Raw genomic sequence first — 24,759 nt, 5'->3', positions numbered from 1 at the left:
TAGAAACTCAAAAGAAGAGAAACACTGAACAGTTGATATTTATATTTCCTCTTAAAGAAACACTAAACGTCCTCTCAGCTCGATGTTAAAGCAGTTTACTCCAGAAATGATCTCTGAGGTCACATCTCACCTAAACTCTGAAACCCTTTTTAACAGCAGCGCCCCCTAGAGGCCGACATCTGATGAACGTGACAACCGACCCCGCTCTCCCCTAATACTCAACCGACCCCGCTCTCCCCTAATACTCAACCGACCCCGCTCTCCCCTAATACTCAACCAACCCCGCTCTCCCCTAATAGACAACCGACCCCACTCTCCCCTAATACTCAACCGACCCCGCTCTCCCCTAAAACTCAACCGACCCCGCTCTCCCCTAATACTCAACAGACCCCGCTCTCCCCTAAAACCCAACCGACCCCGCTCTCCCCTAATAGACAACCGACCCCGCTCTCCCCTAATAGACAACCGACCCCGCTCTCCCCTAATACTCAACCGACCCCGCTCTCCCCTAATACTCAACAGACCCCGCTCTCCCCTAAAACCCAACCGACCCCGCTCTCCCCTAATAGACAACCGACCCCGCTCTCCCCTAATACTCAACCGACCCCGCTCTCCCCTGATACTCAACCGACCCCGCTCTCCCCTAATACTCAACCGACCCCGCTCTCCCCTAAAACCCAACCGACCCCGCTCTCCCCTAATACTCAACCGACCCCGCTCTCCCCTAATAGACAACCGACCCCGCTCTCCCCTAATACTCAACCGACCCCGCTCTCCCCTACTACTCAACCGACCCCTCTCTCCCCTAATACTCAACCGACCCCGCTCTCCCCTAATACTCAACCGACCCCGCTCTCCCCTAATACTCAACCGACCCCGCTCTCCCCTAATAGACAACCGACCCCGCTCTCCCCTAATACTCAACCGACCCCGCTCTCCCCTATTAGTCAACCGACCCCGCTCTCCCCTAATACTCAACCGACCCCGCTCTCCCCTATTAGTCAACCGACCCCGCTCTCCCCTAATACTCAACCGACCCCGCTCTCCCCTATTAGTCAACCGACCCCGCTCTCCCCTATTAGTCAACCGACCCCGCTCTCCCCTATTAGTCAACCGACCCCTCTCTCCCCTAATACTCAACCGACCCCGCTCTCCCCTAATACTCAACCGACCCCGCTCTCCCCTAATAGACAACCGACCCCGCTCTCCCCTAATACTCAACCGACCCCGCTCTCCCCTAATAGACAACCGACCCCGCTCTCCCCTAATACTCAACCGACCCCGCTCTCCCCTAACACTCAACCGACCCCGCTCTCCCCTAACACTCAACCGACCCCGCTCTCCCCTAATACTCAACCGACCCCGCTCTCCCCTAATACTCAACCGACCCCGCTCTCCCCTAATACTCAACCGACCCCGCTCTCCCCTAAAACTCAACCGACCCCGCTCTCCCCTAATACTCAACCGACCCCGCTCTCCCCTAATACTCAACCGACCCCGCTCTCCCCTAATACTCAACCGACCCCGCTCTCCCCTAATACTCAACCGACCCCGCTCTCCCCTAACACCCAACCGACCCCGCTCTCCCCTAATACTCAACCGACCCCGCTCTCCCCTATTACTCAACCGACCCCGCTCTCCCCTAATACTCAACCGACCCCGCTCTCCCCTAATACTCAACCGACCCCGCTCTCCCCTATTAGTCAACCGACCCCGCTCTCCCCTAATACTCAACCGACCCCTCTCTCCCCTAATACTCAACCGACCCCGCTCTCCCCTAATACTCAACCGACCCCGCTCTCCCCTAATACTCAACCGACCCCGCTCTCCCCTATTACTCAACCGACCCCGCTCTCCCCTAATACTCAACCGACCCCGCTCTCCCCTAAAACTCAACCGACCCCGCTCTCCCCTAATACTCAACCGACCCCGCTCTCCCCTAATACTCAACCGACCCCGCTCTCCCCTAATACTCAACCGACCCCGCTCTCCCCTAATACTCAACCGACCCCGCTCTCCCCTAATACTCAACCGACCCCGCTCTCCCCTAACACTCAACCGACCCCGCTCTCCCCTAATACTCAACCGACCCCGCTCTCCCCTAATACTCAACCGACCCCGCTCTCCCCTAATACTCAACCGACCCCGCTCTCCCCTAATACTCAACCGACCCCGCTCTCCCCTATCACTCAACCGACCCCGCTCTCCCCTATTACTCAACCGACTCCGCTCTCCCCTACTACTCAACCGACCCCGCTCTCCCCTAATACTCAACCGACCCCGCTCTCCCCTAATACTCAACCGACCCCGCTCTCCCCTAATACTCAACCGACCCCGCTCTCCCCTATTAGTCAACCGACCCCGCTCTCCCCTAATACTCAACCGACCCCGCTCTCCCCTAATACTCAACCGACCCCGCTCTCCCCTAACACTCAACCGACCCCGCTCTCCCCTAATACTCAACCGACCCCGCTCTCCCCTAATACTCAACCGACCCCGCTCTCCCCTAACACTCAACCGACCCCGCTCTCCCCTAATACTCAACAAACCCCGCTCTCCCCTAACACTCAACCGACCCCGCTCTCCCCTACTACTCAACCGACCCCGCTCTCCCCTAATACTCAACCGACCCCGCTCTCCCCTATTAGTCAACCGATCCCGCTCTCCCCTATTAGTCAACCGACCCCGCTCTCCCCTATTAGTCAACCGACCCCTCTCTCCCCTAATACTCAACCGACCCCGCTCTCCCCTAATACTCAACCGACCCCGCTCTCCCCTAATAGACAACCGACCCCGCTCTCCCCTAATACTCAACCGACCCCGCTCTCCCCTAATAGACAACCGACCCCGCTCTCCCCTAATACTCAACCGACCCCGCTCTCCCCTAACACTCAACCGACCCCGCTCTCCCCTAACACTCAACCGACCCCGCTCTCCCCTAATACTCAACCGACCCCGCTCTCCCCTAATACTCAACCGACCCCGCTCTCCCCTAAAACTCAACCGACCCCGCTCTCCCCTAATACTCAACCGACCCCGCTCTCCCCTAATACTCAACCGACCCCGCTCTCCCCTAATACTCAACCGACCCCGCTCTCCCCTAATACTCAACCGACCCCGCTCTCCCCTAATACCCAACCGACCCCGCTCTCCCCTAATACTCAACCGACCCCGCTCTCCCCTATTACTCAACCGACCCCGCTCTCCCCTAATACTCAACCGACCCCGCTCTCCCCTAATACTCAACCGACCCCGCTCTCCCCTATTAGTCAACCGACCCCGCTCTCCCCTAATACTCAACCGACCCCTCTCTCCCCTAATACTCAACCGACCCCGCTCTCCCCTAACACTCAACCGACCCCGCTCTCCCCTAATACTCAACCGACCCCGCTCTCCCCTATTACTCAACCGACCCCGCTCTCCCCTAATACTCAACCGACCCCGCTCTCCCCTAAAACTCAACCGACCCCGCTCTCCCCTAATACTCAACCGACCCCGCTCTCCCCTAATACTCAACCGACCCCGCTCTCCCCTAATACTCAACCGACCCCGCTCTCCCCTAATACTCAACCGACCCCGCTCTCCCCTAATACTCAACCGACCCCGCTCTCCCCTAATACTCAACCGACCCCGCTCTCCCCTAACACTCAACCGACCCCGCTCTCCCCTAATACTCAACCGACCCCGCTCTCCCCTAATACTCAACCGACCCCGCTCTCCCCTAATACTCAACCGACCCCGCTCTCCCCTAATACTCAACCGACCCCGCTCTCCCCTATCACTCAACCGACCCCGCTCTCCCCTATCACTCAACCGACTCCGCTCTCCCCTACTACTCAACCGACCCCGCTCTCCCCTAATACTCAACCGACCCCGCTCTCCCCTAATACTCAACCGACCCCGCTCTCCCCTAATACTCAACCGACCCCGCTCTCCCCTAATACTCAACCGACCCCGCTCTCCCCTAATACTCAACCGACCCCGCTCTCCCCTAATACTCAACCGACCCCGCTCTCCCCTAACACTCAACCGACCCCGCTCTCCCCTAACACTCAACCGACCCCGCTCTCCCCTAACACTCAACCGACCCCGCTCTCCCCTAACACTCAACCGACCCCGCTCTCCCCTAATACTCAACAAACCCCGCTCTCCCCTAATACTCAACCGACCCCGCTCTCCCCTAACACTCAACCGACCCCGCTCTCCCCTATTAGTCAACCGACCCCGCTCTCCCCTAACACTCAACCGACCCCGCTCTCCCCTAATACTCAACCGACCCCGCTCTCCCCTATTAGTCAACCGACCCCGCTCTCCCCTAATACTCAACCGACCGCGCTCTCCCCTAATACTCAACCGACCGCGCTCTCCCCTAATACTCAACCGACCCCGCTCTCCCCTAATACTCAACCGACCCCGCTCTCCCCTAATACTCAACCGACCGCGCTCTCCCCTAATACTCAACCGACCCCGCTCTCCCCTAATACTCAACCGACCCCGCTCTCCCCTAATAGACAACCGACCCCGCTCTCCCCTAATACTCAACCGACCCCGCTCTCCCCTAATACCCAACCGACCCCGCTCTCCCCTAATACTCAACCGACCCCGCTCTCCCCTATTAGTCATGTCACATCCTCATTTATTCATTGTTTCTACATTTTCTTTATTCATGACTTTAACTGTAATAGTTTAGTCGGTTTGTGTATTTTGATATCATTAAATATTAAAAACTTTAAATTTGAATCTGAACTGTCGAGCCACATGATTTGACTTCACAGGTTTTATTAAGTTTTGAGGGATTTTGTTGTTTCCGTTGGTCTCGAGGCGTTCGAGGAGCGTCTCAGATGTTGGTTGACCCTGTTGATCTGCCTGTTGTAGGGGAAAGGGGAAAGGGTCGTTGCCATGGTGCTGAAGGAGCTTCCTGGTAAAAAGGCATCCTCAGAAGGAAACCCCCTCCTCACCGTGACAACCAAGGTTGGCATGACGACCACGCTTGTTTTGTTTTTTTTTTTATTTGGCACTTCTTAAAAACTCCTTTTCTTCATTTTTCTGTTTTCTTCTGTTTTGTTTTTTGTTGTTGTTTAAACTTCATCATTTAAATGTGAAACAGGAAGTACGACAAACTGAACATACTTCACATGCTTCACATCTTTAACCCTTGTGTCGTCCTCCCGGGTCAAATTGACCCCATCTCTTTTGACTGTTCCTTCTTTCCTTCCTTCTTCCCTCTTTCTTTGCTCCCTCCTCCATCCCATCCTACCTTCCTTACTCCTTTCCTCCCTCTGTCCTTACTCTTTCCTTCCTTCCTTCCTCCTTTCCTCCCTCTCTCCTTCCTTCCTTCCTTCCTTCCTTCCTACTTCTTTCCTTCCTTCCTTGACCTGAGGACAACAGGAGGGTTAAACAGCTGGTGTAAAACGATGTGGGATTTCTTTTTCTTTTACATATTTTTTCTTTTCTTTCTTTTTTGTTCTTTTTTCATTGTGTCTGAAAATACATGAATAAGAAGTTTTAATCCAACATGATAAACACTTTTAAACACACAAAGGGTTAGTTTAATAGAAAATTCACCACATTTATCTCTTAATAAATATAATAATACATGTTTTTGTAGTTTTATATGTTTGTCTTGTTTCCAGTTGGACCAGTTTAAAGTTTAAAGTTTGTTCTGGGAGCAGATCGATGCGTCTCTCTGCTCACCCGTCAGCGTCGGTTCACTCCTCACATTTTAAAATCAATCATTAACCTGAAGATCAATAACTCACACACACACACACACACACACACACACACACACACACACACACACACACACACACACGCTCGTATGGAGGCACACACACACACACACACACACGCTCGCTCGTATGGAGGCACACACACACACACACACACACACACGCTCGTATGGAGGCACACACACACACACACACACACACACGCTCGTATGGAGGCACACACACACACACACACACACACACACACACACACACACACACACACACACACACACGCTCGTATGGAGGCACACACACACACACGCTCGTATGGAGGCAAACTTTACAACATGTTTTATATCAAATGAGCTCAGAGACATAAAATCATGTTTCACTTTCATTTTATAATAAACTCAGTAAGTTGAAGGTTTCTAACACACAGGAAGTTTATATTAGTAGTATTAGATTCTTTCCTTAACCCTCCTGCTGTCCCCGAGTCAAGGAAGGAAGGGAGGAAGAGGGAAGGAAAGGAGGGAGGAAGGGAGGACGGGGGAAAGAAGGAAGAAAGGTAGGAGGGAGAAAGGAAAAGAGGAAGTGTGAAGACATAAAATACTACGTGTGTTTTAGTATTATTAGATTCTTTCCTTAACCCTCCTGTTGTCCCTGAGTCAAGGAAGGAAGGGAGGAAGAGGGAAGGAAGGAAGGAAGGACAGAGGAAAGAAGGAAGGAAGGTAGGAGGAAGAGGGAAGGAAAGGAGGAAGGAAGGAAGGACGGAGGAAAGAAGGAAGGAAGGTAGGAGGGAGGAAGAAGGAAGGAAAGGAGGAAGGAAGGAAAGGAGGGAGGAAGAAGGAAGGAAAGGAGGGAGGAAGAAGGAAGGAAAGGAGGAAGGAAGGGAGGGAGGAAGGGAGGAAGAAGGAAGGAAAGGAGGAAGGAAGGAAAGGAGGGAGGGAGGAAGGAAAGGAGGAAGGAAAGGAGGAAGGAAGGGAGGGAGGGAGGGAGGAAGGAAGGGAAGGAGGGAGGAAGAAGGAAGGAAAGGAGGGAGGAAGGAAAGGAGGGAGGAAGAAGGAAGGAAAGGAGGAAGGAAGGAAAGGAGGGAGGAAGAAGGAAGGAAAGGAGGGAGGAAGAAGGAAGGAAAGGAGGAAGGAAGGGAGGGAGGAAGGGAGGAAGAAGGAAGGAAAGGAGGAAGGAAGGAAAGGAGGGAGGGAGGAAGGAAAGGAGGAAGGAAGGGAGGGAGGGAGGGAGGAAGGAAGGGAAGGAGGAAGGAAGGACGGAGGAAGGAAGGTAGGAGGGAGAAAGGAAAAGAGAAAGGGAGGAAAGAAGGACAGAGGAAAGAAGAAAGGGAGGATGGTAGGGGGGAGGAAGGAAGGACAGAAGGAAGGGGGGAGGAAGGAAAGGAGGGAGGAAGAAGAAAGGAAAGGAGGAAGGAAGGGAGGGAGGAAGGGAGGAAGGAAGAGAAGAAGGAAGGAAGGACGGGGGAAAGAAGGAAGGAAGGTAGGAGGGAGAAAGGAAAAGAGGAAGGGAGGAAAGAAGGACCGAGGAAAGAAGAAAGGGAGGATGGTAGGGGGGAGGAAAGAAAGAGAGAAGGAAGGAGGGAGGGAGGAAGGACAGAAGGAAGGAAGGAAGGGAGGAAAGAAGGACAGAGGAAAGAAGAAAGGGAGGATGGTAGGGGGGAGGAAGGAAGGGAAGGAGGAAGGAAGGACGGGGGAAAGAAGGAAGAAAGGTAGGAGGGAGAAAGGAAAAGAGGAAGGGAGGAAAGAAGGACACAGGAAAAGAAGAAAGGGAGGATGGTAGGGGGGAGGAAAGAAAGAGAGAAGGAAGGAGGGAGGAAGGAAGGAAATAAGGATGGAGGGAGGAAGGAAATAAGGATGGAGGGAGGAAGGAAATAAGGAGGGAGGGAGGAAGGAAATTTGCTGATATTTGATGATATTTTGATGATATTTGGTGATATTTGGTGATATTTGGTGATATTTGGTGATATTTGGTGATATTTGGTGATATTTGGTGATATTTGGTAATATTTGGTGATATTTGGTGATATTTGGTGATATTTGGTGATATTTGGTGATATTTGGTGATATTTGGTGATATTTGGTGATATTTGGTGATATTTGGTAATATTTGGTGATATTTGGTGATATTTTATTGATATTTGGTGATATTTGGTGATATTTGGTGGCTGGATGTTTTGTGACAGACAGGTTTGTGACAGTGGTGCTGCTGAACTCTCCCACTGGATTAAATCCAAGCGTACTCCGGTTGACATGTGGGCGTACGGGGCTGTGTGGATTAGGATTAGGACGGCAGACACACACAGATCACACCGATTAAAGGTTGTCCTTTGTCCTGTTACCCAGAATGCCTTTCACTAACCTCAGGAGAGCTGCGGGCACTTTGCTAAATAAACTCGTTCATGTCGACAGCGATCAGTCGATTAATCGATTGGACCGATGTCGATTAATCGCTTTGACTCGTCTGATTCAGCTTCTGAACTATCTGAATGTTTCTTTAGTCTCAGTGAACATAAACTGAAGATGTTTGAGACATTTGAAAACTTCATCTTAGACTTTGATCCATGTTTTTCATTTTATTAACCAACTAATGAATGAATCCAGAAGATGAGTTAGAGATGAATCAACAGTAAGAGCAGCTGTCCTCAGAGGAAGACGAGGAAGACGAGCTGAAAGCTTCTGCTGGTCTCGAAACCAGTTTAACAGATTTAATCCTTTTATTTAATCAGGCGGATAAATAACGTACTTAATCCCCAGATGGAGGCGAGTAACAGCAGAATACATCAAATGTCTTTAACTGTACATCATTTTAATTCTTTTTAATTTAATGTTACAAATTATTAATAGAAGATATTTAAGATGAATTTATTCCACAGTTCCATAATAAGAGAAATCTGCCTTTAATGCTGTTTAATGATGATGTGACATTAGTGGAGCCACAGACACAGTTAACAGTCAATATATATTAATACAATCAATTAATTAATACATTAAAAACTGACCAAGTTTTGATCAGCTGCAGTAAAAATACCAACACAGCAGTATAAATACTATAAATACTATAATATAATATACAGTTAGCTAGTTTATACTACTTTATATACAGTTAGCTAGTTTACACTACTTTATATACAGTTAGCTAGTTTACTACTTTATATACAGTTAGCTAGTTTACTACTTTATATACAGTTAGCTAGTTTATACTACTTTATATACAGTTAGCTAGTTTACACTACTTTATATACAGTTAGCTAGTTTATACTACTTTATATACAGTTAGCTAGTTTATACTACTTTATATACAGTTAGCTAGTTTATACTACTTTATATACAGTTAGCTAGTTTACACTACTTTATATACAGTTAGCTAGTTTATACTACTTTATATACAGTTAGCTAGTTTATACTACTTTATATACAGTTAGCTAGTTTATACTACTTTATATACAGTTAGCTAGTTTATACTACTTTATATACAGTTAGCTAGTTTACGCTACTTTATATACAGTTAGCTAGTTTATACTACTTTATATACAGTTAGCTAGTTTATACTACTTTATATACAGTTAGCTAGTTTACTACTTTATATACAGTTAGCTAGTTTATACTACTTTATATACAGTTAGCTAGTTTACACTACTTTATATACAGTTAGCTAGTTTACACTACTTTATATACAGTTAGCTAGTTTATACTACTTTATATACAGTTAGCTAGTTTACTACTTTATATACAGTTAGCTAGTTTACACTACTTTATATACAGTTAGCTAGTTTACACTACTTTATATACAGTTAGCTAGTTTATACTACTTTATATACAGTTAGCTAGTTTATACTACTTTATATACAGTTAGCTAGTTTACACTACTTTATATACAGTTAGCTAGTTTATATACAGTTAGCTAGTTTATACTACTTTATATACAGTTAGCTAGTTTACACTACTTTATATACAGTTAGCTAGTTTATACTACTTTATATACAGTTAGCTAGTTTATACTACTTTATATACAGTTAGCTAGTTTACACTACTTTATATACAGTTAGCTAGTTTATACTACTTTATATACAGTTAGCTAGTTTATACTACTTTATATACAGTTAGCTAGTTTATACTACTTTATATACAGTTAGCTAGTTTACACTACTTTATATACAGTTAGCTAGTTTATACTACTTTATATACAGTTAGCTAGTTTATACTACTTTATATACAGTTAGCTAGTTTATACTACTTTATATACAGTTAGCTAGTTTACACTACTTTATATACAGTTAGCTAGTTTATACTACTTTATATACAGTTAGCTAGTTTATACTACTTTATATACAGTTAGCTAGTTTATACTACTTTATATACAGTTAGCTAGTTTACACTACTTTATATACAGTTAGCTAGTTTACACTATTTTATATACAGTTAGCTAGTTTACTACTTTATATACAGTTAGCTAGTTTATACTACTTTATATACAGTTAGCTAGTTTACACTACTTTATATACAGTTAGCTAGTTTACTACTTTATATACAGTTAGCTAGTTTACACTACTTTATATACAGTTAGCTAGTTTACTACTTTATATACAGTTAGCTAGTTTATACTACTTTATATACAGTTAGCTAGTTTACACTACTTTATATACAGTTAGCTAGTTTACACTACTTTATATACAGTTAGCTAGTTTACACTACTTTATATACAGTTAGCTAGTTTACACTACTTTATATACAGTTAGCTAGTTTATACTACTTTATATACAGTTAGCTAGTTTATACTACTTTATATACAGTTAGCTAGTTTATACTACTTTATATACAGTTAGCTAGTTTACACTACTTTATATACAGTTAGCTAGTTTATATACAGTTAGCTAGTTTATACTACTTTATATACAGTTAGCTAGTTTACACTACTTTATATACAGTTAGCTAGTTTATACTACTTTATATACAGTTAGCTAGTTTATACTACTTTATATACAGTTAGCTAGTTTATACTACTTTATATACAGTTAGCTAGTTTACACTACTTTATATACAGTTAGCTAGTTTACACTATTTTATATACAGTTAGCTAGTTTACTACTTTATATACAGTTAGCTAGTTTATACTACTTTATATACAGTTAGCTAGTTTATACTACTTTATATACAGTTAGCTAGTTTACACTACTTTATATACAGTTAGCTAGTTTACACTACTTTATATACAGTTAGCTAGTTTACTACTTTATATACAGTTAGCTAGTTTATACTACTTTATATACAGTTAGCTAGTTTACACTACTTTATATACAGTTAGCTAGTTTACTACTTTATATACAGTTAGCTAGTTTAGTCCAGTGGTTCCCAACCTAGGGGTGGGGCCCCTCCAAAGGGTCTGAAATATTGGATCATTTGAACATTTATTGAAATGAAAGCATGTGAGAAGTTTAGAGGGAAGAATCAGTATTTGGTGGAGCTGTTAACAACTCATAGTACTAGTACCTCAAACTGTACTACAGTAAAGTACTAGTACCTCTAACTGTACTACAGTAAAGTACTAGTACCTCTAACTGTACTACAGTAAAGTACTAGTACCTCTAACTGTACTACAGTAAAGTACTAGTACCTCTAACAGTACTACAGTAAAGTACTAGTACCTCTAACTGTACTACAGTAAAGTACTAGTACCTCTAACAGTACTACAGTAAAGTACTAGTACCGGCTCGATGAATTAAACATTTAGAGTTTGTAACTCAGGAATCAGCAGCTGTGCACATGAATGGATTTAAGGATTACGTTCGTGTCTGAGTCCTCGGCTGCTCTCTGAAACGTTTCACACACACACATACACACACACACACACACACACACACACACACACACACACACACACACACACACACACACACACAAACTGCTGCTTTCAGCTTTTAAAGAAACATGAAACTGTCTGGACTCATTATCACCCTGATGGAGCAGAGGTTAGATGGAGCAGAGATGGAGCAGAGGTGGAGCAGAGGTTAGATGGAGCAGAGGTTAGATGGAGCAGAGGTTAGGTGGAGCAGAGATGGAGCAGAGGTGGAGCAGAGGTTAGATGGAGCAGAGGTTAGATGGAGCAGAGGTTAGATGGAGCAGAGGTGGAGCAGAGGTTAGATGGAGCAGATGTTAGATGGAGCAGAGGTGGAGCAGAGGTTAGATGGAGCAGAGATGGAGCAGAGATGGAGCAGAGATGGAGCAAAGGTTAGATGGAGCAGAGGTTAGATGGAGCAGAGATGGAGCAGAGATGGAGCAGAGATGGAGCAGAGATGGAGCAAAGGTTAGATGGAGCAGAGGTTAGATGGAGCAGAGATGGAGCAGAGATGGAGCAGAGATGGAGCAGATGGGTTAGATGGAGCAGAGATGGAGCAGAGGTTAGATGGAGCAGAGATGGAGCAGAGATGGAGCAGAGGTTAGATGGAGCAGAGATGGAGCAGAGATGGAGCAAAGGTTAGATGGAGCAGAGGTTAGATGGAGCAGAGATGGAGCAGAGATGGAGCAGAGATGGAGCAGATGGGTTAGATGGAGCAGAGATGGAGCAGAGATGGAGCAGATGGGTTAGATGGAGCAGAGATGGAGCAGAGATGGAGCAGATGGGTTAGATGGAGCAGAGATGGAGCAGAGATGGAGCAGAGGTTAGATGGAGCATTGAGGGTGTAGATCGTAAGGTGTATATGAAGGTGGAGCTGCTCTCTGCTGACCGGTGGATGAACTTTGATCACACAGCTGTTGTTAAGCTGGATTAATGTTGATGATGTCACATGATGATGTCACATGATGATGTCACATGATGATGTCATCAGGAATCACTGCTGCTAATTAGACTCCATGAAATCACTGTTTCATGGTGATGGTGTTTAGCTCAGTGGGTGGAGCACCGTGTGTAGAGGCTCCAGTCCTCGAATCAGGTTCAAATCCCACACTGAGCGGTCCTATCCTGCACGTCACCCCCCCCTCTCTGCCTCCAGTTTCCTGTCTCTCTACTGACTTGAACATTAAAGGCAAAAAGGCCCAAAAAAATATACTTAAAAAAAATCCTGCAGAGCTTCAACCATCGTATCACCATGTCGTCCTCACATGTCTCAAAGATATTCACTTTACTGTCATCAAGAAACCAGAACGTTTAATTATATATTATTAATAGCACCAAATTACAACCAAAGCTTTCTTCACACAGAGCAGATCTAGACGGTACAAGAGACACAACATTCAAACATGAGCAGCAACGATAAGCCGAGCAGCCAAATATTCACATTTAAGGAGGAAATGACTCGACTATCAAACTAGTTGATAATAAATGAGTTAGGTGACGAATCGTTGCAGTTGTGTTGGTCTGCAGTGGAGGTTAAAACTATGATTAACCAAGAAGTGAATGGAGAGTTGCAGCTCATCCAGCAGCTGTAATACTGACCAGAGATCACTGATTGGCTGTCACAGCTGTCAATCATGATGTCACACCTCCTTTTAATATCTGGATGAATGACAGAAACCATCTTTAACCCTCCTGTTGTCCTCGAGTCAAGGAAGGAAGGGAGGGAGGGAGGGAGGGAGGAAGATGGAAGGACAGGAGCGAGGGAGGAAGGGAGGAAAGGAAAGAAGGAAGGAAGGACGGACAGTGGGAGACAGGAAAAGAGGAAGAACGAAAAGGAGGAAGGGAGGACAGAAGGAAGGGAGGAAAGAGAGAGGACAGAAGGAAGGGAGGGAGGAAGGACAGAATTCTTCCTTCCCCCTTTCCTTCCTTCCTCCTATCCTTCTTTCTTCCTCCCTTCCATTCTTCCTTCATTCTTCCTCCCTTCCTTCCTTCCATCCTTCCTTTCTCCTATCCTTCTTTCTTCCTCCCTTCCATTCTTCCTTCCTCCTTTCCTTCTTTCTTCCTCCCTTCCATCCATACTTCCTTCCATCCTTCCTTTCTCCTTTCCTTCTTTCTTCCTCCCTTCCATTCTTCCTTCCCCCTTTCCTTCTTTCCTCCTATCCTTCTTTCTTCCTCCCTCCCTTCCTTCCTTCTTTCCTTCCTTCCTCCTTTCCTTCTTTCTTCCTCCCTTCCATTCTTCCTTCATTCTTCCTCCCTTCCTTCCTTCTTTCCTTCCTTCCTCCTTTCCTTCTTTCTTCCTCCCTTCCATTCTTCCTTCATTCTTCCTCCCTTCCTTCCTTCTTTCCTTCCTTCCTCCTATCCTTCTTTCTTCCTCCCTTCCATTCTTCCTTCATTCTTCCTCCCTTCCTTCCTTCTTTCCTTCCTTCCTCCTTTCCTTCTTTCTTCCTCCCTTCCATTCTTCCATTCTATATTTGAATGTTGAGCTGAAAGTAGATTTAATAAAAGTAATAAAGTGAGTTGAGTGTGTAGATGATGTTTATTGAAGCTGAAGCCTCTCAGACGTCATGTGACCGTGTTTCTGCTTCCAGCTGGTCGGCGAGCAGCAGGAGAGTCGACCTCTGCTGAGTCCTTCCATCGATGACTTCCTGTTAGAGAGCCGGAGCGACGCCGCCTCCACCCGACCGCTCACCTCCAACACAGCGGGTAAGCTCACGATAATCACCTCCTCCCTCCTCGCTGCCTCCTCCCTCCTCGCTGCTTCCTCCCTCCTCACTGCCTCCTCCCTGCCTCCTCACTGCCTCCTCACTGCCTCCTCCCTGCCTCCTCACTGCCTCCTCCCTGCCTCCTCCCTGCCTCCTCCTTCCCTCCTCCCTGCCTCCTCACTGCCTCCTCCCTGCCTCCACCTTCCTCACTGCCTCCTCACTGCCTCCTCACTTCCTCCTCACTGCCTCCTCCCTGCCTCCTCACTGCCTCCTCCCTGCCTCCTCACTGCCTCCTCACTGCCTCCTCACTGCCTCCTCCCTCCTCACTGCCTCCTCCCTCCTCCCTGCCTCCTCACTGCCTCCTCACTGCCTCCTCCCTGCCTCCTCACTGCCTCCTCACTGCCTCCTCACTGCCTCCTCACTGCCTCTTCCCTCCTCACTGCCTCCTCCCTCCTCCCTGCCTCCTCCCTGCCTCCTCACTGCTTCCTCCCTCCTCACTGCCTCCTCCCGGCCTCCTCCCTCCTCCCTGCCTCCTCCCTGCCTCCTCACTGCCTCCTCCCTCCTCACTGCCTCCTCCCTGCCTCCTCCCTCCTCCCGGCCTCCTCCCGGCCTCCTCCCTGCCTCCTCACTGCCTCCTCCCTCCTCACTGCCTCCTCCCTCCTCCCTGCCTCTTCACTGCCACCTCCTTCCTCACTGCCTTCACTGCCTCCTCCCTCCTCCCTCCCTCCTCCCTCCTCCCTCCCCCCTCCCTCCTCACTGCCTCCTCACTGCCTTCTCACTGCCTCCTCCTTCCTCACTGCCTCCTCACTCCTCACTGCCTCCTCACTGCCTCCTCCCTCCTCCCTGCCTCCTCACTGCCTCCTCCCTCCTCGCTGCCTCCTCACTGCCTCCTCACTGCCTCCACCCTCCTCACTGCCTCCTCCCTGCCTCCTCCCTCCTCACTGCCTCCTCCCTGCCTCACTGCCTCCTCACTGCCTCCTCCCTCCTCACTGCCTCCTCACTGCCTCCTCCCTCCTCACTGCCTCCTCACTGCCTCCTCCCTCCTCACTGCCTCCTCACTGCCTCCTCCCTCCTCACTGCCTCCTCACTACCTCCTCACTGCCTCCTCCCTCCTCACTGCCTCCTCCCTCCTCCCTGCCTCCTCACTGCCTCCTCCCTCCTCACTGCCTCCTCCCTCCTCACTGCCTCCTCCTCCCTCCTCACTGCCTCCTCCTTCCTCACTGCCTCCTCCTCCCTCCTCACTGCCTCCTCCTTCCTCACTGCCTCCTCCCTGCCTCCTCCCTCCTTACTGCCTCCTCACTCCCTCCTTACTGCCTCCTCACTGCCTCCTCACTGCCTCCTCCCTGCCTCCTCCCTGCCTCCTCCCTCCTCCCTGCCTCCTCACTGCCTCCTCCCTCCTCACTGCCTCCTCCCTCCTCACTGCCTCCTCCCTGCCTCCTCCCTGCCTCCTCACTGCCTCCTCCCGGCCTCCTCCCTCCTCACTGCTTCCTCCCTCCTCACTGCCTCCTCCCTGCCTCCTCACTCCCTCCTCACTGCCTCCTCACTGCCTCCTCACTGCCTCCTCACTCCCTCCTCACTGCCTCCTCCTTCCTCACTGCTTCCTCACTGCCTCCTCACTGCCTCCTCACTGCCTCCTCACTGCCTCCTCCCCCCTACCTGCCTCCTCACTGCCTCCTCCCTCCTCCCTCCTCACTGCTTCCTCCCTGCCTCCTACCTCCTCCCGGCCTCCTCCCTGCCTCCTCCCTGCCTCCTACCTCCTCCCGGCCTCCTCCCTGCCTCCACCCTCCTCACTGCCTCCTCCCTCCTCACTGCCTCCTCCCTCCTCACTGCCTCCTCACTGCCTCCTCCCTCCTCACTGCCTCCTCCCTCCTCACTGCCTCCTCACTGCCTCCTCACTTCCTCCTCACTGCCTCCTCCCTCCTCACTGCCTCCTCACTGCCTCCTCCCTCCTCACTGCCTCCTCACTGCCTCCTCCCTCCTCACTTCCTCCTCACTGCCTCCTCCCTCCTCACTGCCTCCTCACTGCCTCCTCCCTCCTCACTTCCTCCTCACTGCCTCCTCCCTCCTCACTGCCTCCTCACTGCCTCCTCCCTCCTCACTGCCTCCTCACTGCCTCCTCCCTCCTCACTTCCTCCTCACTGCCTCCTCCCTCCTCACTGCCTCCTCACTGCCTCCTCCCTCCTCACTGCCTCCTTACTGCCTCCTCACTGCCTCCTCCCTCCTCACTGCCTCCTCACTTCCTCCTCACTGCCTCCTCCCTCCACACTCCCTCCTCACTGCCTCCTCACTCCTCACTGCCTCCTCCCTCCTCACTGCCTCCTCACTGCCTCCTCCCTCCTCACTGCCTCCTCACTGCCTCCTCACTTCCTCCTCACTGCCTCCTCCCTCCTCACTCCCTCCTCACTACCTCCTCCCTCCTCACTGCCTCCACCCTCCTCACAGCCTCTTCACTGCCTCCTCCCTGCCTCCTCACTCCCTCCTCACTGCCTCCACCCTCCTCACTGCCTCCTCACTGCCTCCTCCCTCCTCACTGCCTCCTCACTGCCTCCTTACTGCCTCCTCCCTCCTCGCTGCCTCCTCACTGCCTCCTTACTGCCTCCTCCTTCCTCACTGCCTCCTCACTGCCTCCTCACTCCCTCCTTACTGCCTCCTCCTTCCTCACTCCCTCCTCACTGCCTCCTCACTGCCTCCTCCCTGCCTCCTCACTGCCTCCTCCCTGCCTCCTCACTGCCTCCTCACTGCCTCTTCCCTCCTCACTGCCTCCTCTGTCCTCCCTGCCTCCTCCCTCCTCACTGCCTCCTCACTGCCTCCTCCCTGCCTCCTCACTGCCTCCTCCCTGCCTCCTCCCTCCTCACTGCCTCCTTACTGTCTCCTCCCTCCTCGCTGCCTCCTCACTGCCTCCTCCCTCCTCACTGCCTCCTCCCTGCCTCCTCACTGCCTCCTCACTGCCTCCTCCCTGCCTCCTCACTGCCTCCTCACTGCCTCTTCCCTCCTCACTGCCTCCTCTGTCCTCCCTGCCTCCTCCCTGCCTCCTCCTTGCCTCCTCCCTCCTCACTGCCTCCTCACTGCCTCCTCTCTCCTCACTGCCTCCTCACTGCCTCCTCTCTCCTCACTGCCTCCTCCCTCCTCACTGCCTCCTCCCCCCTCACTTCCTCCTCACTGCCTCCTCACAGTGTTGGGAGCAGCTGACCTGTGATCAGCTGTTTTAAATCTAACAAACACCAAAGCTGCTTCACACTTCCTGCTTCCTTTCTCTTGGTGTCCTCCTGACTTTCTGTCCTTGGCAGTCCTCCTCTCCTCCTCCTCCTCCTCCTCCTCCTCCTCTCCTCCTCCTCCTCTCTTCCTCCTCAGTGTCCATCTGTCACCTCCAGCTCAGCAGGAGCAGCGGTCATTAATTAGCACCTCTGACCTCCTCTGTGCTGCTGTCGGCTCGTCCTCCTCTCTGCCTTCATTAAGAGTCTCTGTTAGTTTGTTTCTGTAAAAACTGAAACTGAACACAAACTGCACATCGCCATGGTGACGCTTAAAGGTCACAATATACTTTATTATATTAAATGTTGTTGGGCTGCAGCTAACAGTTATTCACATCATCTGCTGATTATGTTCTGAGTGAATCGTCTATTAAAGCCATCCCAGATAGCAAAATTCTTTTGGCCCATATCTGGCCCACACCTGACATGTTCATCCGGCCCACATACAGCATGGAATGATGGCACTTGGGCGGTCCGCTCATGTTTGCCTAAAGTGGGCCATAACCAAGCCATCACAATGCCAGATGTCAACCAAAAACACACCAAATAAACCAGTTCGGCCAAGACTGGCCCAAATATGTTTCAACAAAGGTGGGCCAAGTATGTTTCCTTATATGTGGGCCTCTTTAGGCTCACATCCGGATTAGTCATTGCCATACTTGCCATATTTCGGCCAAAGATGGGCCATATTCGTTTTGTGATATTTGGCCCAAATGTAGCATTTACTACATGGGCCAGTTTAGGTTCACGTCTGTTTTGTCCGGGCCAGAAGAATGAATACAGTGCCGGATCATTGCCTCAAGTGGCCCACATTCACATGCTATCTGGGATTCGTCTCAGCGTGGGTCACTTTTGATTGGAGGTGAAACAGCTGATTGCCAGTTCTGTAGTTTCATAAAAAGATGAGATCAGCACACTGACAGCTGTTCAGATCCAACCGACTGAAGATTGTTTAACTTCAAACATTAAAATCACATTTCGGGTCAGTTTATTAAACTTAGATATCTCTCCAAGCGCCTCGGATCATCCAACTGTTAACCCTAACCCTATAATGACCGTACAGCGTATCAGATAATAAGGGTGAGGGGTTTTTAGGGGTGCAGTGCTGCAGAGGGTTCTGGGTTCGAACCCGCCAGCCAGCTGGAGTCCTTCTGTGTGGAGTTTCCATGTTCTCCGTGTGGGTTCTCTGGGTCTCTCTGGGTTCTCTGGGTTCTCTGGGTCTCTCTGGGTCTCTCTGGGTCTCTCTGGGTTCTCTGGGTCTCTCTGGGTCTCTCTGGGTTCTCTGGGTTCTCTGGGTTCTCTGGGTTCTCTGGGTTCTCTGGGTCTCTCTGGGTTCTCTGGGTTCTCTGGGTCTCTCTGGGTCTCTCTGGGTCTCTCTGGGTTCTCTGGGTCTCTCTGGGTCTCTCTGGGTCTCTCTGGGTTCTCTGGGTTCTCTGGGTTCTCTGGGTTCTCTGGGTCTCTCTGGGTTCTCTGGGTCTCTCTGGGTTCTCTGGGTCTCTCTGGGTCTCTCTGGGTTCTCTGGGTTCTCTGGGTTCTCTGGGTTCTCTGGGTTCTCTGGGTCTCTCTGGGTCACTCTGGGTTCTCTGGGTTCTCTGGGTTCTGTGGGTTCTCTGGGTTCTCTGGGTTCTCTGGGTTCTCCAACAGACCAAAAGCACCAAAAGTCATCGCAACAATATTGTCAAAATATCGATATTGTGATATTTGACGATGCTCATATCGGCCAGCTCTAATCTGGTCTGGAAATAAATGAATGAAGTTATTCCACATAATGCTTCTTTTAAGGGTCGCCTCACCCCCTCACCCCCTCACTCCCTCACCATCTCACCCCCTAACCCCTAACCCTCTCATCCCCTAACCCCTAACCCCCTCACCCCCTCACCATCTCACCCCCTAACCCCCTAACCCCCCTATCCCCTAACCCCCTCATCCCCTCACCCCCTCACTCCCTCACCCCTCACCCCCTAACCCCCTCACCATCTCACCCCCTAACCCCCTCACCCCCTAACCCCCTCACCATCTCACCCCCTAACCCCCTCACCCCCTAACCCCCTCACCATCTCACCCCCTAACCCCCTCACCCCCTATCCCCTAACCCCCTCATCCCCTATCCCCTAACCCCCTCATCCCCTAACCCCCTCATCCCCTCACTCCCTCACCCCCTCACCCCCTAACCCCTTATCCCCTAACCCCCTAACCCCCTCACCCCTAACCCCCTCACCCCTAACCCCCTCACCCCCTAACCCCCTCACCACCTCACCATCTCACCCCCTCACCCCCTCACCCCCTAACCCCTTATCCCCTAACCCCCTAACCCCCTAACCCCCTCACCCCTAACCCCCTCACCCCTCACCCCCTCACCATCTCACCCCCTAACCCCCTCACCCCCTAACCCCTTATCCCCTAACCCCCTAACCCCCTCACCCCTAACCCCCTCACCCCCTAACCCCCTCACCATCTCACCCCCTAACCCCCTCACCCCCTAACCCCTTATCCCCTAACCCCCTAACCCCCTCACCCCTAACCCCCTCACCCCCTAACCCCCTCACCATCTCACCCCCTCACTCCCTCACCCCTATATATATATATATATATATATTCATGAAGTAGATTTTAAGCTGTTTCTTAAATATTATTTAACTTTTTGATTTCAGTCATTACACAAGGTGACAGATTCCAACATGGCTCTGTACATAACTGGGTATCAGCACAGCAAAGAGTAATCATGCCTGTTATCAGCTGATGCAGATGTTCCTAAAAAGCTAAATTAGACTTCCTGATCGTCTCTGTTCCACCATGTAATGAACATGTGTGCATATATAAAGTGTTAGTCCTGTTCGACGTTCATTAACCCTCCTGTTGTGCTCCCGGGTCAAATTGACCCTATCTCTTTTGAATGTTCCTTCCTTCTTTCCTCTCCTTACTTCCTTCCTCTTTTCCTTTTTTCTCACTTCCTTCCTCTTTCCTCCCTTCCTTCCTTCCGTCTTTCCTCCCTTCCTTCGTTCCTTCCTTCATTTCCTTCTTTCCCCACTTCCTTCTTTCCTCCTTTCCTTCGTTCTCCACTTCCTTCGTTCCCCACTTCCTTTGTTCCCCACTTCCTTCCTTCCTCTTTCCTCCCTTCGTTCCTTCCTTCATTTCCTTCTTTCCCCACTTCCTTCTTTCCTCCTTTCCTCCCTTCCTTCGTTCTCCACTTCCTTCGTTCCCCACTTCCTTTGTTCCCCACTTCCTTCCTTCCTCTTTCCTCCCTTCCTTCATTTCTTCCTCATTTTGTTCGTTCCTTCCTTCCTTCCTTCCCTTCCCTCCTTCCTTCCCTTCCTTCCTTCCTTCCTTCCTTCCTTGACCTGAGCACAACAGGAGGGTTAAGATCTGTGTTTGGGGCATTTGACCCCAGCAGGAGGTTTTAACTGTCCGTCCCTCCGTCCTGCAGTCCTGTCCACAGCTCTGGACCTGGTGGACCTCAGCGAGCCGGGGGACAGCAGCGGGGGCAGCAGCAGCGGGGGCAGCACCGGAGGGGGCAGCACCGGGGGGGGCAGCACTAAGGACCGCAGGAGGAGCCCTATGAGGAGGAAGGGCAGCTCCAGAAGTCCTCGCCGGCGGGTCAGACCGGACGAGACGGAGCTGATCCAGGTGGAGGTGGAGCAGCTTCCTGCCAGTCCCAGAACTCCTGAGAGGGTTTCTCTGGACTCAGGTGAGCTGGGACGTTAACCCTTTATAGGACACTCATCGAAAGGAAGGGAGGGAAGGAAGGGAGGAAGGAAGGGAGGAAGGAAGGAAGGAAGGGAAGGAAGGAAGGAAGGAAGGAAGGGAAGGAAGGAGGGAAGGGAAGGAAGGAGGGAGGAAGGAAGGAAGGAAAGGAAGGAGGGAGGAAGGAAAGGAAGGAAGGACGGAGGAAAGAAGGAAGGAAGGAAGGTAGAGGGGAGGAAAGAAAGAGAGAAGGAGGGAGGGAGGAAGGGGAGAAAGAAGGAAAGAAGGAAGGGAGGAGAGAAGGAAGGAAGGACGGAGGAAAGAAGGAAGGAAGGAAGGTAGAGGGGAGGAAAGAAAGAGAGAAGGAGGGAGGGAGGAAGGGAAGAAAGAAGGAAGGAAGGAAGAAGAAAGGGGGATGGAGGAAGGAGAGAAGGAAGGAGGGAGGAAGGAAAGGAAGGAAGGAAGGGAAGGAAGGAAGGGAAGGAAGGAAGGACGGAGGAAAGAAGGAAGGAAGGAAGGTAGAGGGGAGGAAAGAAAGAGAGAAGGAGGGAGGGAGGAAGGGAAGAAAGAAGGAAGGAGAGAAGGAAGGAGGGAGGAAGGACAGATGGAAGTAAGGAAAGGAAGGAAGGAAGGACGGAGGAAGGAAAGAAGGAAGAGAGGAGAGAAGGAGGGAGGGAGGAAGGACAGATGGAAGGAAGGAAAGGAAGGAAGGACGGAGGAAATAAGGAACGAGGGAGGGAGAAAGGAAAAGAGGAAGGGAAGAAAGAAGGAAGGAAAGAAGGAAGGAAGGAAAGAAGGAAGGAAGGAAGCATTTACAGTCATTCAGTCAGATTATTATAGTATTATAATCACGGTACATGGAATCTGGTTCTGGTTCATTTCAGATTAAAGTCACAATTAAAAGTGTTTAATTTGCTCTTTAATGTAAAAACAGAGTTTCCACTCTGCAGGATAAACTGACTCATTAAATGTTTTTAAATGCTTTATTCTTAAAAACAAAAGAAAAACTGAAAAATTCTGTCAAAATGTCCTCAAACCTAAACTTGTTACTATGACAACCAGCATATTAAACCTTATACATGTGTGATTCTGACATGTATTCCTCGTTACTGACGTTTTAGTTTATCTTACTTTCTGGAAGCTTTTTAAACCACACTGGACTTTAGTGTGTCTTCGTCTGCATCATGTTCCCTCCAGTCAGCTAGCTAGCAGGATAACTTACTACCAGTCAGCTAGCTAGCAGGCTAACTTACTACGAGTCAGCTAGCTAGCAGGCTAACTTACTACCAGTCAGCTGGCTAGCAGGCTAACTTACTACCAGTCAGCTGGCTAGCAGGCTAACTTACTACCAGTCAGCTGGCTAGCAGGCTAACTTACTACGAGTCAGCTAGCTAGCAGGTTAACTTACTACCAGTCAGCTAGCTAGCAGGATAACTTACTACCAGTCAGCTAGCTAGCAGGCTAACTTACTACCAGTCAACTGGCTAGCAGGCTAACTTACTACCAGTCAGCTGGCTAGCAGGCTAACTTACTACCAGTCAGCTAGCTAGTAGGATAACTTACTACCAGTCAGCTAGCTAGCAGGATAACTTACTACCAGTCAGCTAGCTAGCAGGCTATCTTACTACCAGTCAGCTAGCTAGCAGGATAACTTACTACCAGTCAGCTAGCTAGCAGGCTAACTTACTACCAGTCAGCTAGCTAGCAGGCTAACTTATTACCGAGTCAAAGTAGCCGAGGGCAGCAGGAAACATTCACTCTGAAGCTTAGAGCTCCTCCTAGTGGCTGAAACTTGTTAATGAACCTGAACACTAGACTACAGCTCAGTGAGTCATTGCAGCAAGACATCATGGAGGTCACAGTCAGACTGTTAATGATGATTCAGTTTTAATGACAGATCCCTAATGATCACTTCTGGAGCTCTTCAGAAACAAGCTGTAACTTATTTTCATGGGTTTTTTCTATCTGATGAATCTGACGCTGCTTTTAGCTTTTTATATTTCTCCAAACCGGTGTTTCCTAAAGTGTTGAGGAAAGTTATTTAATGTTGAATTTTGCATTTTCAACACAGCTTCATTACATGAATGTGTTTGTGTAAAGAAATGAAGAAGGCTGATTATCATTTAAATTAATACCAGTTTGTGCAGTTAAAGCTTGTTTGTTCTGAATATTTAGTTATTTTTGACACATTATCTCTTTAGCAGTAAATATTCATGAGTCGTCGCTTGTCTCCATCAGTTAGTCGACTATGAAAAAATGGGCTCATGCAAATCTGTGTCTGCTAACATGTGAGCCACAAATATTAATGAGATGATTTGTCAGGTTGTTTATAGAGTTTATAGCCAGGTGTTCAGAAAGATGAATAAATACAGCTTAAAATGTTCCACTTAGATTTATCTGCAGAGTTTTCAGGTGAACGTTGTTTTTAGCTTCTCTTCATTTAGTTAAAAGCTTTGAATTCACTCAGTTGTGAGTGAAAAGCAGCGGAGACTTTAATCTGAGCTTTCAGTTTGATGAGACGTTAAAACCCTGCAGGACGAACTGTACGAGTCATCGGAGTCAAACATTCATACACCGACGCTTTCTGATCGTCATCAACAAGTCTCAGGTCTTAGTTTAGTCTCCTTGTTGAAGAGAGTTTATTGTTCTGTTGGGTTAGGTTGTAGGTTGAGCTGTATTTCATGTGACAGGTTATGAAGGCAGCGATAACGCGTCCTCACAGGTTTGTTGATGCGTTCACAGTCAGTCTGTCGTCTCCTCTGGACAAATGGGACGAGGTGAACCTGGACGTGGAGGACGGCTGCAGGAGGAGATACGAGAAGAGATGCACCTCCCATCACTCGTCCAGTGAACTGCTCTGGTAACAAAAACATGAACACATAAAAACACCCACGAAGAAGAAGAAGAAGAGGCACTAGTACTTTAATCACATGACTGAGTTTACTGAGTTTACCTTCTTCACAAAGTAACTCAATACATTCAGTCAAGTACTGAAGTACTGTTAGAGGTACTAGTACTTTACTGTAGTACAGTTTGAGGTACTAGTACTTTACTGTAGTACAGTTAGAGGTACTAGTACTATGTTGTTAACAGCTCCACCAAATACTGATTCTTCCCTCTAAACTTCTCACATGCTTTCATTTCAATAAATGTTCAAATGATCCAAAAAATCAAAGATTAGAGAAAAAGTCCAAAAACTGTAAACTAGCTAACTGTATATAAAGTAGTATAAACTAGCTAACTGTATATAAAGTAGTATAAACTAGCTAACTGTATATAAAGTAGTAAACTAGCTAACTGTATATAAAGTAGTAAACTAGCTAACTGTATATAAAGTAGTAAACTAGCTAACTGTATATAAAGTAGTATAAACTAGCTAACTGTATATAAAGTAGTAAACTAGCTAACTGTATATAAAGTAGTATAAACTAGCTAACCGTATATAAAGTAGTGTAAACTAGCTAACTGTATATATAGTAGTGTAAACTAGCTAACCGTATAAAGTAGTATAAACTAGCTAACTGTATATAAAGTTGTGTAAACTAGCTAACCGTATATAAAGTAGTAAAC

The 24,759-nt window shown here is 48.8% G+C and overlaps 1 protein-coding gene across 1 annotated transcript in view; it reads left to right on the top strand.

The window, feature by feature from the left end:
- Positions 1–4,890: 4,890 nt before the first annotated feature.
- The window catches only part of pex5lb (peroxisomal biogenesis factor 5-like b), a 36,118-nt gene continuing 16,249 nt past the window's right edge, over positions 4,891–24,759 (top strand). The window contains exons 1-4 of the mRNA XM_053330913.1: positions 4,891–4,971; positions 14,144–14,258; positions 20,933–21,193; positions 23,932–24,049. Coding sequence (XP_053186888.1) covers positions 4,900–4,971; positions 14,144–14,258; positions 20,933–21,193; positions 23,932–24,049 — 566 coding nt within the window. The 5' untranslated portion in view covers positions 4,891–4,899. The remainder of the gene's footprint in view (positions 4,972–14,143; positions 14,259–20,932; positions 21,194–23,931; positions 24,050–24,759) is intronic.

Source organism: Scomber japonicus, chromosome 12, assembly GCF_027409825.1.
Source record: "Scomber japonicus isolate fScoJap1 chromosome 12, fScoJap1.pri, whole genome shotgun sequence".
Classification (NCBI taxonomy): domain Eukaryota; kingdom Metazoa; phylum Chordata; class Actinopteri; order Scombriformes; family Scombridae; genus Scomber; species Scomber japonicus.
Note: the sequence above shows the minus strand (reverse complement) of the source record. Positions and strands in the feature narration are given on the sequence as shown.